Genomic DNA, 16253 nt, shown 5'->3' with positions numbered 1-16253 from the left:
ACCTACTCCGGCAAAGCCACACCTCCCAATAGTGTCCTTTAGGGACCTTTTTCTTTCAAACCACCATGGTACCTGTTTTTGAAAAAAAGGAAGAGTATAGCAGACCGTAGAATAAGACCTAAATTATCATTGGGTGTGGTGACAGATGCCTTTAATTCCAGCACTCTTGAGGCAGAAGCAAGCAGATCTCCATGAGTTCAAGGCTGGCTTGGTCTACATGGTAATTTCCAGGACAGCAAGGCCTGTCTATATAAGACTCTGCCGTGTCTTCCATCCTCCCACCCCCATAAAAGGATCTAAGTTATCAGCTATAAATACAAGTTTCCAGATTATAAAGCTAATTTGGGATATATGTATGATGCAATAAAAGACTTCTATTTTAACAAACAAACAAAAAGTACAACTAGATTACATTCTGTCGGGAATAAGGGTCCTGGCAGGTTCTGGAAAAAACAGAACTCTGGGAGGTCAAGGATAAGGAGCGCCTGGGTATAGGAAGCCAAGCTGCCATCAGGAGCAGCCCTTGCTTGTGAAATAACAAATGGTTCAGCTAAAGTGATGGTGATGCAAGGAGACCGGAAGAGCAAGGGAGATGCTGTTAACCAGAGCTGCCCGGTTATTAACTGGGTTATTAACTGACATATGAATTCAATAGCTATTGTCAGAAACTGTACTCACTGCTGGGGATTTGAGAGTGAGCGAAACAGATGTGATCCCCTTTTCATAGACCATAGACTCATAGAGTCATTTCATAGACTCATTGCACTTGGGATCATTTCTGTGTTCTTTAGCTTTTCAGTTGGATGCTTTCATTCAAGCAAGAGGAGAAGAGAGACTGAGAAGGGACTGACGTGGTATAAAATATTAACTTCAAGAAGAAAAGGGAGAGGGAGCCGTAAGAGAGTGATGGACATTACGAAAACAGATGAACTATTTTATGCTCATACACAAAACCCGACACGGCAAGGGAACTGGAGTAGAGTACCACACATCAACATGGATGAGCCTAGCAAAGAGAACACCACACAGGAGAAAACTTGATAAAATTTGTGTCCAAATGGCAGCGATATTAGGACATGCATTGCAGGGAGGCACAGCAAGCTCAGAAATCTGGCTATCTCAGCGCCGGAAAAGACTAGTTGTGCTGAGAAGAAAAGTTACATGGGCTCCCCCATAGAAGTGGTGATGTTTCATTCCAAACTAGTGGTGGATAAATGAAGTCACTATCTATTTTAACTTAGATGTTGCACAGAAAAGCAGTTGGCCATTGATAGGGAATTGTAGGGGAGTAGGTGCCTATGTGGTGTGTGTGGTGTTGGCAAAAGGCTGGAGAACTCAGCTGGTGGGAAAGGAATGTTGTGAACATAGTGTCTAAAATTTGATGGAGGATTATCATTATTCTAGAGACTGGATACATCAGGCCAGTTCTTAGGATTTAGGCTAACCTCACAATTCTTCATTTTCCACATCTGTAAAGCAGATATGTAACAGTCTATTCCTTGTAGGGGAAAAGTGAAACTCTCTGTATTTAAACTAATTAACTGAGTGTAGTGGTACCTTCCTATGTTCCTGGAACTCAGGAGGCTGAAAGAGGATGACAAAGTCCTGACTAGGCTACACAGCAAGACATTGTATCAAAAGTAAAAAAAAAAAATGCAGAAAATAAGGTCACAGACATAAACAGTCCTAGTTACCCATGTTAGCTATCATCTTCATCGTTCGTGCAATAGGAACAAAAGTGAAAATAAAGTTATGGAACACTTCACAATTTGCCAACGACAGAAAAAAAAAAACCCTGAAGCCATGATTAATGAAGGCTCAGAGAGAGAAATTGGGGTTCAACCTGAAGGTTAGAAAAGCAAAACAACCAGCCACTGGCTCTTACCTCAACCTCAATCCGAAATGGTGATCCTGCCTCCAGGAATCTCAGAATAAGACTGTGACTGAGAGCTGTCATCTCCCATTTTATAATCCTCTCTAGGGCTGGGATTAAAGGCATGCATCACTAGGATCAGAGGCATGCACAACCCGGTTTCTATGGCAGCTAGTGTGGCTACCAGGATTAAAGGTACGTGTAGATACTGGGATTAAAAGTGTATTACTATTACCTGGTCTGTAAGGCTCACCAGTGAGGCTGTTTTACCCTCAGATCTTCAAACAAGCTTTATTTATTAAATACAATTGAAAAGGCACTACAAAGACCCGACAACATTGAGTTTTAAAGAAATGAACATGGACACAAAAGAGTTTACAAACACAGAACATTTAGCCAGTCATTCATAACACCTCTTGCCTATAAACAGCAAATCAAACTCAAACCTCGACAATTTATCATCTTGTTTAAAAGTGTTCCAGAGAAATGGTTTAGCACTTAAGAGCACTTACTGCTCTTCCAGAGGACCCGGGTTCCATTCCCAGCATTTATGTTGCACATCTACAAAGTACCTATAACTCCAGCTCCAGGGAATCGGACTCTGTCTTCTCGACTCCCCAACCACTTGCGCACACTTAGCATACATTCACACAAGCATACAGACATAAAATATAAACATTTTTTTTTAAAAAAAACTTTTTTAAAAGTAATGGAAATGGGGGCTGGAGAGACAGCTCAGCCCTTAAGTTCACTTGCTTTTCTTCCAGAGTCCCCGAGTCTGTTTCACAGCACCCACACTGGACAGTTCACTACCACCTGGAACACCAGCTCTGGGAGAATCTGATGCCTTCTTCTGGCCTCTTAGAGCGCTTGCACACAGAAAGCATACAGGCACATACCCATAAATAAATCCTTAAAAGGACTGAAACAAACTGTTGAATTTATTACCCAGAGTTCACTTTGTTTCTGCCCAAAGTAATTTATTTTAATGCACAATTAAATAACATGGCAATGCCTAGGCATATAACTCTGAACTTAACCACTGCTGAGTGAATTCTAAATTCTCTTTCAATAGTTACAAGGCTGAACACTACCGACTCTACTAAAATCATTAAATGGTCTCCCTGTGATACAGGAGTCACCTTCAAGTACATTTACAGAACTAACATTGAAAACCAGTATCAATGGAAAATACTAAGCTAAACTCCAGTTTTGTCTAACCCAAAGTTGAGAGGAAACGACTGAAGTCTTCTGGTTTGCATGCGGAGTTGGGAAATTCCTCTTGTGAATTCTCCCGGTGGCGAAGCATAAGCAGTGGAGTGCTTCTAAGAATCTCCTCGAGGCCAAACCCCCGTTCTCAGATGCATCACGCCATCCGCAACTCATTTGTGGTACCCATAGTTATTGCGCCTTCACTGCATCTCTGCCGGAGGGTCGCACAGACGGTGACGCACACCCCCGGTGGGCGTGACTTGCGCTCTGACGCACAGTGAGCGCGCCGACGCACAGCGCGGTGTGCGCGCGCCGCCCGCGGGAGCTCGCAGGTGGCTGAAGTGGCGGCTGTGGCGCGCAGAGCGGGCAGAGCGGGCGGAGCGGGCGCCAACCGCCCGGGGCTCGGCGGGAGGAGGCGCGGGGCAGCTGGTGGTGTCTCCCGGGCCGCGGCGGTGTCATGATCGACTCGGTGAAGCTGCGGCGCGATAGCGCGGCTGACTTCTTCTCGCACTACGAGTACCTGTGCGCGCTGCAGGACTCGGTGCCGCTGCCCGCCGTGCGCTCCTGCCTGCGGGACGGCGTGCTGGACTTCAATGCCGACCGGCTGCGCGTGGTGGACTGGACGCCGCTGCTCAGCACGCTCAGGGTGAACCGCGACTTGCCGCTGGTCGCCATCAAGAGCTCCTTCCAGCCGTGGCTCGGGGAAACAGGTCTGCAGCCGGGAGATGCGAGGGTTCGGAGGGAGTCCGGTGCAACGGAGCCTGCGAAGCCGGCCTCACCCATCCACAAAGGAGTTTTTGCCGCCGCCTCCTTTTCAGGCAGTTGGCTGGGAGAGTAGCTAAAGAAACAATAATAGGGCTCGAGATTGACCCTTCTCGCAGCGAGGATTACCAACTATGTTCCCCGAGGGGAATATGCAGGATAATTTAATGACTTAACCATTAATGCTTTTGCCACCATCCCCCCCCTGCCCCCCCCCCGTCTTCTTTGCTTTAGGGTTTTAAATTTACAATCTCTTCATTGTAAGCCTAATACGGAGAAAGAAGAGAGTTAAAAAATGGAAAGAAAAGTGTATAAGAAAACAAACAAAAAACCCTTCAGGGATGTGTTTTACGATTTTTAGGAAATTTTATCTGAGTGTGCAGCCTTCGTGCATGTGCCTGCGGAGTCCGGAAAGGCGTTGGAATCCTGGAAGTAGAATTACACATGATTGTGAGCCTCCATATGGGTGCTGGGAATCGAACTTGTATCCTTTGCAAGAACAGCAGTTAGTCTAAGGCTGAGCCATCTATCCAGCCCAAGGGACTGTTATTTAGTCTTTCTGGTGCTTCTATGGTCATTCATGAACACTTGCCCAGAAGCCAAAAAGTTTTATCATCCTTTATATATGGGTCTGTACTAATTTTTTTTCTTAAAGTATTTGTGAATCTTAGTATCGCCACATATGCACACAAAAAAAGCAGAAGAGGTGTTGGGTGTCCTGGTCACTTTCCACCCATTATTTTGAGTGTCTCTTGGACTTGGCTTGGCTGGAAACCAGCAAACCCTAACCGTCCACTTCTCTCCACCCCCTGCCAAACTGGAGTTACAAGCCCTGCCCTGAGGCCTAGCTTCAGTGGGTACTGGGATCTCAAACTCCAGACCTCCAGATTGTACAGCAAATGCCCTTCACTGTTGGGCCTGCCTCACAGCAGCTTTTCACATACCCTTTTATTTTTAGATTTGCAAATAATTTTGTGTATGTATATGTATGTGGCATGTGTGTGCTTACGTGTATATGTTTTTGTATCTAGACACATGTTCTCATGTGCATGGAGGCTAGAAATTGACATTGGATATCTTTCTCTATTGCTTTCCAATTTATATACTGAGACAGGCTTGTTTTTGTTTTCTGAACTCAGGGGACTTGCTGCTTCCATTGTCTGGCTAGCTAGTTTGCCCCTGGGATCATCTCTTGTCGCTTCCCAGGGATTACTGGCTTTCCCCTTGCAGGTGGTGCAGATTTGGGTCCTCACACATTTTCCTTGCTTGCGCTTTTATCCATTTGATAAAAAAAAGCCCCATTTTTTTTTTTAAAGAATAGTATCATGTAAGGTGTTAGTGGTAACATAGAGTTTGAATTTCATATTTTAAGCTCTTAATACTCACACATCTGAAAAGCAGTGAAACAAGCCTGTCGAGAATTCTTAGGACTAAAGTGCATTGCGCATGTCAGGTGTCTGCAGGTTACCCACTGAAAGGGGAGGTGTGGAGAAGCCTAGCCCTTTTCCAGGTCTGAGATAACACCGTTTGTGATCCTTCTTCAAGGACAGCTTTGTACTTCTGAGGAATCCTTTGATTACCATCGTAATAACCCAAATTAAAGGAAAGATGAGTGGTATCGTAGAACTGAGGCAGGCATACCTAATCCTGCCCATTATTCTCTGCTGAATATAAGGAGACTGGACCGTTTCTCTTCAGACACCCTTTGCTGCTTTCCCAGTCTTGTGTGCAGTGGGTCTAGGCTGTAAATTTTAACCTCTTAGACGCCACTTGTTTACCTCTCAGCTGTGTCCGCCTGTGCTGTTGAAGAAGCTCCTGACTGGCTTTGCTGCTCCTGGACTCGGTTTCCCTCTGTGCAGCCGACCTCACACAGATCCAGTACCTACTGGTGCAGTGTGTCCTTTACAAAGGCAATCTGTGGGGTTCAGGTGCCTCTCCCTGGTTCCCTTTGTGTAATTGGCCCAACAGTGGGGCATGTTTTTCTAACCATTCTCTAAGCCAGTGGCAGCCTTGGTCCTCACTAGTGTTGTGAAAGCCAACTTGCCTTAGGCTGTAAATTTCCCTCATTTTTCTATCCTGAAGGGGCTAGCCCTCGTACCTGCAGTATTTATACTGTCCAGCAGGTGTCAGGCTTGGGTCCCTTTGCACAGTTCTCTCCCCCTCCCTCTTTATTCTATATACAAATTGAGGGTTTTTTGTTTGTTTGTTTTGTTTTGTTTTTTTTAAAGACATCCCTTAGGTGCAAATTCTTTGCCTCCATGAGAAACCATACCATGCACCGTTTATGTTTCTGTATCTCATGTGGTTTTGAATTTCCTCTTTAAGGGCATGGTTCATTTCTGTACCTTAGCCCTGAGGAGTTTAATACTAAAATTGTGTGGCTGACGTCGCTGATCTTACAATGAATTTGTCTTAGGTTCTGATACACACAGAGCTTGCAGAAATCGGGTTCCTGCGATAAGATCCAAGGATGTGAGCTTCCAGTTGTGTAAGGCTCTGAAAGGCTGCTTAAGCACATCTAGTGTGCTCAGAAATCTGGAGCTGAATGGGCTGACTCTGAGAGAGAGAGATCTGGCTAGTCTAACAAAGGTGAGCCTTGTTCATGTGACCTGCAGACATTTGATCGCTGATTTTGGTGGGAAAATACTCAATTCATATTTTACTTTTTTCCTCTATTAAGGGATTGAGTAAATCGACATCCTTGGTGCACCTGTCTCTTGCCAATTGTCCAATTGGAGATGGAGGTTTAGAAAGTGAGTCAGGCCATTTAACTGTAGCTGTCATGTTTGCTGTGTGCTGTGATGACCTCTGTCTACCTTTTGAGCTCCTTCATCCTGAGCTGCCTCCTATGCCTGCTCAGATGCTGATCTGTTCTCACTTCTGCCGGGAAAGCTTATCATGCCTAAGACTGTCTGAACTTTATTTAAGGTTGTGAAATGCCATAAAACAGGCAGTTTTGTCGTCTTTAGTATTCTGTTGTTTGTGTTTGCTCGTGGTTTATGATTTTCCTTTAAGAAATATTTGTGGGAGCTGAGCAAGATAGTGCCTACCTTTAATCCTAGCACTTGGGAGGTAGAGGTAGGCAGCTCTCTGCCAGCCAGGTCTATAGGGCGAGTTCCAGGACAGCCTGGGCTACACAGAGAAACCCTGTCTCAAAAAATCAAAAACTGTTGTGAGGAGGGCAATAGTAGGGTAAAGAGAATTGAAAGTCATGACCATCTCCAAGTAAAACAGCTGTAATGCAATTGTTTTTTGTTGTAGTTTTTTGTTTTTTAACATTTATTTATTTGTTTACAATATTCTGTCTCTATGTGTGCCTGCATGCCGCAAGAGGGCATAGGTCTCAGTTTAGATGGTTGTGAGTCACAATGTGGCTGTTGGGAATTGAACTCAGGAATCCTAGAAGAACAGCCAGTGCTCTTAACCCCTGAGCCATCTCTCCAGCCCCAGTTTATTTATTTATTTATTTTTGAGACAAGGTCTCAATATGTAGCTGGCCTGGAACTCACTGTATAGACCAGGCTGACCTCAAACTCAGAGAGATCCACCTGCCTCTGCTTCCCAAGTACTGGAATTAAAGGCGTGCACTACTGTGCTCAGCTTTATAATACGATTGTAGTGTCTGTATATCAATAGTCTTCAGTTTTGGCAAGTTAGTAGAATCAAGGCTTTGCTGTAATATAGATCAGTGTTTTGTTATTGATAAATTGCAGCCAGTCTGTTAGTCTCTGGGAGAGTTGTAAAGTGATTTTAGGAACACATGTTTAAACTAGCATAGACTGAAGACCGTGAATAAACCAAGATTGAGCAAGTTGATAGGCACTTGTTCTTACTTGTGTGTTGTTTTTTTTTTCCTTTAGTTATTTGTCAAGGCATAAAGAATTCTGTCACTCTCAAGACTGTCAACTTCACAGGATGTAATCTGACATGGCAAGGAGCCGATCATATGGCCAAGATCTTAAAGGTGACTGTACATTCAGCCTTGAATGGCTGATGTGATTGAAGCACATTAATACCTTGGTATGGGGTTGCAGTGATTTTTCTTTTTTCCACACAGAGATTGTAGTTTTAGTTTCATTGCATGATATGTAAGTGTTGTTTAGCTTGACATTCTGACACTTGAAGATACTTATTTAATCTTAGAAATAAGACTTTAAAGTATAATGCTGTGTGATAATGTTCTTATACATGTAAAGATCTGTCACTCATATTGGTTTAATAAAACACTGATTGGCTAGTAGTCAGGCAGGAAGTTTAGGCAGGACAGCCAGACTAGGAGAATTCTGAGAATAGGAAAGGAGAGATGCAATTGTCATTCAGAAGCAGAGGAAGCAAGATGAGAATGCCTTATTGAGAAAAAGTACCAAGCCATATGGCTAAACATAGATGAAAAGTATGGGTTAATTTCAATTGTAAGATGTTGGCAGAGGCTGCTCGTTTGTTCCCAGCCTCCTAGAGCCAAAATAATCACACAGAAACTATTAATTAAAACACTGCTTGGCCTATTATTTTAGGCTTCTTATTAACTAAAATTAATCTTCTTAATCTTAAATTAACCCATTCCTATTATTTTGTATTTTACCACAAGGCTCGTGGTTTACCAGTAAGGTTCTGGGGTGTCTGTCTCCTTTGGAAGCTATATGGCGTCTCTGACTCTGCCTTCTTTTCTCCTTCATTTCTGCTAGGAATTCCCGCTCAGCCACAGACCCAAAACAGAGTCTTTATTTTATTTTATTTTTTTATTTTTACTTTTTTTGGTTTTTCGAGACAGGGTTTCTTTGTGGTTTTGGAGCCTGTCCTGGAACTAGCTCTTGTAGACCAGGCTGGTCTTGAACTCACAGAGATTCTCCTGCCTCTGCCTCCCGAGTGCTGGGATTAAAGGTGTGCGTCACCACCGCCAGGCAGCAGAGTCTTTATTAATCAGTAGTAATAAAACATATTCACAACATGCAGAGGGGAATCCCATATTAGTAAGAGATAGTTAGTAATAAGCCTGAGCACTAGGCCAAACAGTTTATAATTAATAAAAGCCTCTGTGTGTTTATTTGGCACTGAATGACTGTGGGACTGGGCAGGACAGAAACTTCCATCTAAAAGGGCGCCCAACACAGGGTGTTTATTTTAGACAAAAGGGGGGGGGGCTATAGATACAATAGGATAAAAGGGTAGATTATTGAATCAACTCTGAAAAGAAAATGGGGAGGATATAGATAAGATAAAAAGGTAGATTATTGAATATACTTTAAAAAAGCAACTACTAGTTTTAAATATTTTGCATTAGATTGGACTTTTATATATTACATACAAATTTTGTATATTGATACAAATTGAGATTTTTATTAGAACATACTGTACATACATTTCTAATCTTGTTCAAGGTATTGTACCTGTATAGCTCATTTAACAATGTAATGTAAATTTCTAGTCTTTGAAAGTTATTACCAACTGTTTAGAATAATATGGAAATGCAGGTTAGTAATTAGTCACCTATTACAATTGAACTTGTAGCTACAGTAGGTATGTTTTCAAGGTCAAGCAGAGATATTTTAGATAGACAGGTCATCTTCAAACACTTCAGAGATCTACAGAATATGGCATTTAAGATGTTTTAGTAACATAGACTCTTTTTTTTATGACAATGAGACATGCCTGCTCCTGGCAGCATCAATCTGCTTCAGAGAAGATAACAGACATCAAAGAAATTCCACATGGAGTTAGCTTTCTTTGTGGCAAAAGTAAACCACTGGGCCAGAAAACACCCTTGTCTCAATTGCTGACAGTATGCTGTTCTAGTTGGGCAAGCAGGACACAAAAGAACATTGTCAAGACAAGGAAGGATAGACTTTCAGACGATCCTGCTTCACAGAAAAGTCTAATATGCCCCAGTGTTGCAGAGGAACTTTGGGTGACTGTCCAGGCAGCCAGCTGTTTCTGTCATTCCTCACATTTTTTTGGAAGTTGCTTGCTCACTCTCTGCTTACTCAGTTAATATTATTTCCTTCTTGGGTCTCTGAGGGAGTTGAAGACTAGTGTTCTTTGTTTACCTCTGCAGAAAGCAAGTTATGATAGAAAGTAAATTAGGTACAAGACTGGACTTACCAAGATAGGATAGATATGGAATATTTTTTCTGAATTTATCAAATACAAATGGACTAGAAATTGTTGATGTATTTATTGCCTGTATATATTGTATATAGTTATTGTACTTACTATATATAGTTTTTCTTATATTAGTTATAGACTTTTTTATTTTAAAAATAAAAGTGGAAATATAGTGAGTTTGATTTATATTTTAATAAATAAAGCTTGCCTAAAGATCAGAAGGGCAAAGCTAAGCTACTAAAAGTCAGGCAGTGGTGGCACACACCTTTAATCCCAGGACTCGGGAGACAGAGGCCTATGGGTCTCTGTGAGTTGAAGGCTACCCTGTGCTACACAAGATCAGTGTAGAAATAATCCAGGTGGTAGCAGCTTACACTCTTAATTCCAGTACTAGGGAGTCACGCCTTTAATTCCAGGACTGGAGGGATTATAAAATGGGAGAAGAGAGAGGCTTAGTCTTCTTAGGCTGCTTAATCTGCTTAGTCTGCTTAGTCTGTGGTCGCCCAGCCTTAGCAGAGGTAAGATTTCTCTAGTGGCTTGGCTGCTTTGCTTTTCTGGTTTTCGAGTTGAACCCCAATATCTGTCTCTGCGTTTTTATTGTTTGTGCTGTGGTATAATATTTTATAAATAATACTCCTTTGTTATTTTAGTTGTTGAAGATGTTGTAGCCCCCAAAGAAACTTTATACTATTGCAGTTTCCAATCGCTGATGTCACTCTAACTACTGTAATTTATAAACTAATAAGAAACAGTACATACATTCTTTGTAGTTCTTATAGCTACTATTAGGACTAAAGTTATTTAACAATTTGATATGAGGCCTTTTTTGTAGGCTTCTTTTTTTTTTGTTGTTTGCTTGCTTGTTTGGGTCTAGTGGGGGTTGAGACAGAATATTGCTATGTGGTCTAGCCAGGTTGGACTTGTGCTGTCCATGCTGGCCTGGAACTTGCTGTAGTCCCCTTCCTTCAGCCTCCTGGGTGCTAGATTAGAGGTGTATGTCACCTTGGCTGGCTTGTTTGTGTAGTTTGGTAGCAAGGATAAAGACTAGAACTAAGCACTATGGAATGAACTAGCCCGTCACATAGTTTTTGCAAGTGAGGATGCTAAGGAACACAGCCCTGTCTAGTGGTCTGCATGGTAGTTTGCTACTTCTGCCTTAGATCAGGAGAGTTGAGTAGTTGGTTTGAGACCCACGGAGCTGGGAATGTTTACTTTTAGACCTTTACAAAGTAAGTGCTTTGACCCCTGTGATAAATAGTGGTCAAGAGCGTGTATTCTGTTTTCTGGTGTGGCGATTGAATTTTGTAAGGTTTTTGTTGTTGTTTTGGTTTTGGGGGAATGCTATTTGTTTTTATGCTGGGCATTGAACTGAGATCTCACACTTCAGGCAAGTGCTCTACCACTGAAGTACATCCCAGCATTTTTTGACTTTATTTTGAGACTGGCTCTCATTAAGTTGCCTAGACTGGCCTTGAACTCACTCTTTAGCCCTCACTGGACCTGTAATGTACCTGCCTCAACCTACTGAGTAGCTCAGATTTTAGCCCTACCTAACCACTAGCCTAACTAAGTGTGTGGAGGCTGAAGCAAGATGGCCTAAAGGAAAGCCCTGACTCATTTAGTATCGTGTGAACATGGACGAGTTAATTCACCTCTGTAAAGTCACAGTTCACTCTGAGGGTCTCGTGTGCTGTGGCTCCATGCTTTTTTGTGGTTATTCTTAATAGGAAAATGGCATTGACATGACTCCTTTTAGTGTCATGTCACAGATGCTTTGCTCTTTTGATGTTCAGGCAGGGAGGTGTTTTTCCTTTTAACATCAATGACCCATACTGGCAAAATTCACCTGGTGAATATAGAGAATTAGCTATAGTCTTAAAGACTACAACTGTGACTAAAAATCAAACCATTTTTCCTAATGCCTGTCAGACTCTCCTTGCTTATTCTAGGACTCTAAAGATAGTATGTGTGCCCTAAGAAGTACCCAAGAGCCATTGGGTTAAAAGATGATGTTGCAGCCTCCGAATGTATCTTTTTATTGTCTGAACCTTGTACCTGTTGACCTGGCTGTTCAGCAGTAGAACACTTTGCTGGGCGTGTCGAAGGCTTGGATTTAATCCCCATCACCATACATAGGTCCTGTTGTTTCTGTGTACATAAAACATACGTAAGATATTTTTATAGTTTTATGTAGCCTATTAATAACCATGAGACACATTAAGTGCTTAAATTGTATTGGAAGCCCCAAGAGGACAGAATAGAGTTTAGAAGGATAGCAATGTTAAACTAGTTCTTTAATGTGACAGAAAAGGAAAATAAAATTTTTGAGAGTTTAGTAAATTGTCAGTTTACATAACTGTTGAGTAACAGTCACCCATTCTCACAACTGGAACTCTGTGCTGGGACCGTCTAAGGGCAGACTGCCGGCATATTTGTACTTGGGGGGGGATGGTGCATGTAATCAGCTGTGGCTAGTTTCCCTTTAGGATTCCTATTTCCTTCCAGCACCTGACTCCCTACTGTTATCTTTGAAGTACCAGACCATGAGAAGGCATGAAGAAACCTGGGCTGAGAGTCTTCGCTACAGGAGACCCGATTTTGATGGCATGGCTGGGTTACGGCGCATCACGCTGAACTGCAACACACTAGTTGGTGACCAGGGTGCAAGTGCTTTTGCAGACTCTCTTAGTGAGGATTTGTGGCTTAGAGGTGAGTTAGATGTGCTTCAGAAATTGAAAATCCTCTAGTAGCTTTTATTGTTCTTTTAATCTAAAGCCACATATATTCTCCACAGAAAACAGTGTTTCCCTGTAATCAAAACATCTAGAAGTAACTGCTGTTCATTTAGGCATATTTTCAGCCTTTAAAAAAATAGATGTGTCTGTCCACCTAGAGATTATAGTAATAGTTATAGCAAACTTGCTGTTTTCTAACCCTACTGTCTTGTTTACAGGTGTGTGTGATCTAGTATATAATAGATGACATGTATTTATGTGGAGTGTTTGTTTTAGACAAAGTCTCACTAGGTAGCCCTGGCTAACTTGGAGCTTGCTGTGTATATCAAACTGCCCTCAAATTCCCAGGTATCTACCTGTCTCTGCCTCCTGAGTGCTGGCTGCTATTTAAAAAAAAAAAAAAAAAAAAAAACCATACAACTAAAACAAACCATGTATTATTTACTTAGGATGTGGTTCCAAGTACATGTCAAGCCACAGTGCACATGTGGAGGTCAGAGGACAACTTGCCAAAGTTAGTTCTCTTTTTCCACCGTGTGGGTTCCAAGGATGAGACCTGAGGGGTCCACTTGACAGCAGGTGCTTTACTTGCTGAGCCATCCTGGCTGCCCCAGGTTTCATTGCTGTGGTTCATTTGATGTTCTAGTGAAATGTACTGGTTATTAATTGTTTGGTTAGTTGGTTCTATCTTCGGTGTCGAGGGTGTTAGTTTGGGCTATTATGGGGCACCATGAACTGGTATTTTAAACTGCAGAGTTTATTTCTGCTAGTTCTGGGGCCTGGAAAGTTCTGGGTCAGGCACCAGCAGACCAGTTTTAGAGTCAGCTCTCTTCTGCTTGTGCAAGGCTGCCTTTCTTCCTTTTTCTTAGTTTACTCTGCTTTTTGTTGCTGTGATAAAAGACTCACTATCTTAGTCACTGTTGCCATGAAGAGACATCATGACCAAGACCACTCTTATAAAAGAAACATTTAGTTGGGGGGTTGCTTATGGGTTCAGAGGCTTAGTGCATTGTCAGCATTGTGGGGGGGAGCATGGCAGATGTGATGCTGAAGAAGCAGTCGAGAGTTCTCCATCCTGATCTGCAGGCAGCAGGGGGAGAGAGAGAGAGAGACACTGGGCCTGGCGTGGGCTTTTAAATCCTCACGGTCCACCCCTAGTGACACGCTTCACCCAACAAGGCCACACCTCCTAATTCTTCTGAACAATTCCAGTCCCTGATGATTAAGCATTCAGATAAATGAGCCTATGGGGGCTATTCTTATTTAAACCACCACACTTACCAAAACTACTTGGGAAGGAAAGGTGTTTTTCCACCTTATAGCTTACCTCCTTTGTAGAGGGAAGTCAAGGCAGGAACTCTTTATTTATTGTATGTGGTGCTTTGTCTGTGTACCACAGCCATACCTACTGCTCACAGAGGCCAGAAAAGAGCACTGGTTCTCCAGGGGCTGGACTTGTACACAGTTGTGAACTGCTTGTGGGCGTTGGCAATGGAACCTTGGTCCTCCGGAAGAGCAGCAATACCCTTTTTTCTTTTTTCTCTTTTTCTTTGTTTTTTGAGACAAGGTTTTTCTGTGTAACAGCCCTAGCTGTCATGGAACTAGCTCTGTATAGCAGGCTGGCCTCAAATGGCCTTGAACTCACAGAGATCTGTCTGCCTCTGCTGGGATTAAAGGTATGCCACCACCATCCAGTGAGCAGCAATACTCTTAACCATCTCTCCAGCCCCTCTCTTTTTAAAAGTGTGGTTTTCTGAGATTCCTTTGGAATTCAGGATTATGAGTCCAGGAATTAAGTGCAGTGTTTACATTGCCACTGCCATCCTTGCTAATCATGAAATGAGAATCACTGGGTGATGTTTTCTCTTATGTTGTAGGGAGGGGTGTTTGTTTTGTTTTGTTTTTATGTAGGGGTGGGGTAACATGTAACATCACTGTAGCACAACATAGAAGAGTTTTTTTAATTATATGTTTTCATATGCTTTTCTGATTTTCTTTCTTTTTTTAATGCCCAAGATTTAGAATCTGCTGTGAGTAGTCTTGTTCAGGAATGTCCTAAGCATGAATGAGAACTGTGTGTGTGTTAGACTGTGTGCAGTCGGCAAGTGACCCGTTGTCTTTCATCCAAAGCTCTTGACCTGCAACAGTGCGGCCTCACCAGTGAAGGAGCCAAGGCTCTGCTGGAAGCCCTAGAAACCAACAGAACCCTGGTCGTTCTGGATATAAGAAAAAACCCACTTATCGGTAGGTCATCTCTTTAAAATTAACAAATTCCCTAACAAAATGAATTTGCATATTGAAAGTTTTTTAAACTTAACATATTTATTTTCTAGTTTTGTAATTTTGTGCTTTTAGATAATGCATTGTTTTAAATGAGTTGTATTTCACAATTGTTTTGGTGGCTACTTATTCTAAGTGAGCCTAGATAGTAAAACTGATCCTGTCAAGAGCACTCTCCTCACATCCCCTGAATCTCTGAGTTCTTGGGAAGAACATTTCATTTGTTTGCTAATTTGTAAAGAAAGTTTGATTTTTGTATGTGTCTCAACACTGGTTCAGATACTAAGCATATTACAGTGTGCCAGCTAGACAAAGTCTGGCTCTCCATCAGTGAGGGAGTTCAAATGTATTTGTGTAAGTAGATAAGGAACTTTGAATGCTAGGAAGTGCAAAGAGAGTTTAAGAAGACAGATGGGGAACCGATGCTAAAGTGGCTGGCTGAGTGAGGAGAAGAACCTGATGTGGATGCTCTGAGGGAGGTGCGCTGCAGAACAAGGATTCAGTCAGTGTATAGGTACAAGATGGCGGGATGTGTAGTGATATTTTGTTTGTGTTTTAACAGATAAATAAAGCTTGCCTAAAGATCGGAGTGCAGAGCTAAGCCACTAGTCAGCCATAGAGGCCAGGCAGTGGTGGCACAAACCTTTAATTCCAGGACTTGGAAGACAGAGGCAGAGGGATCTCTGTTAGTTCAAGGCCACCCTGGGCTACACAGAAATTGATTCAGTCTAAAAGAGAAACAGAGCTCACACAGAGGTGATTCCAGAACTTGGGATCCCACACCTTTAATCCTAGCACTAGGGAGGTGGAGACCGGAGCGATATGTCTGTGTGGAGGGAAGAATATAAGGTGGGAGGAGACAGGAGCTCAGTGCAGTCTGAGCAACAGTCAGTGTTACGATTCTGCGTGAAAGGTATCTTGGCACTATACAGACAGCTTAGGTGAGGAGTTTATTGAGAGAAGGGGAAAGGAAGAGACTGGCCGTTGGGGGCAGGCGCAGTAAAAGAGAAGAGAGAGAGAGACAGGGATGCAGAGAGAGAGGGAGAGAGGAGGAAGAGTGAAGTATGTGAAGTTTTCCTGTTTAAAGAGGCAGGGTATTACTGCCCCCTTTACACAGGCATGCTGGGCATGATGCGCTCTGTCAGGTCTTCAAGGGGAGAGGCCTTGTTCCTCTAGATGTTAATAGGCAATCTGAGGCTGCAGTCTAAGCAGGCAGTCTGAGGACAGGATGGCCCCTTCGGTCTGAACATTAGTAGAGGTAAGAACTCTGTTACTTCAGATTTTACCCC

General features: G+C 42.6%; 1 protein-coding gene across 3 annotated transcripts in view; it reads left to right on the top strand.

Moving 5' to 3' along the window:
* The first annotated feature begins 3403 nt into the window (after positions 1-3403).
* The window catches only part of Cep78 (centrosomal protein 78), a 32070-nt gene continuing 19220 nt past the window's right edge, over positions 3404-16253 (top strand). For all 3 annotated transcript variants that reach the window (XM_050159999.1, XM_050160010.1, XM_050159988.1), the window contains exons 1-6: positions 3404-3795; positions 6264-6436; positions 6528-6600; positions 7708-7811; positions 12484-12658; positions 14815-14928. In XM_050159999.1, coding sequence (XP_050015956.1) covers positions 3543-3795; positions 6264-6436; positions 6528-6600; positions 7708-7811; positions 12484-12658; positions 14815-14928 — 892 coding nt within the window. In that variant the 5' untranslated portion in view covers positions 3404-3542. The remainder of the gene's footprint in view (positions 3796-6263; positions 6437-6527; positions 6601-7707; positions 7812-12483; positions 12659-14814; positions 14929-16253) is intronic.

This window comes from Alexandromys fortis, unplaced genomic scaffold, assembly GCF_014885135.2.
Source record: "Alexandromys fortis isolate MF-2015 unplaced genomic scaffold, M_Fortis_MF-2015_v1.1 scaffold_10, whole genome shotgun sequence".
NCBI lineage: Eukaryota > Metazoa > Chordata > Mammalia > Rodentia > Cricetidae > Alexandromys > Alexandromys fortis.
The sequence above is the reverse complement of the archived record's forward strand: the minus strand, read 5'-3'. Positions and strand labels throughout refer to the sequence as shown.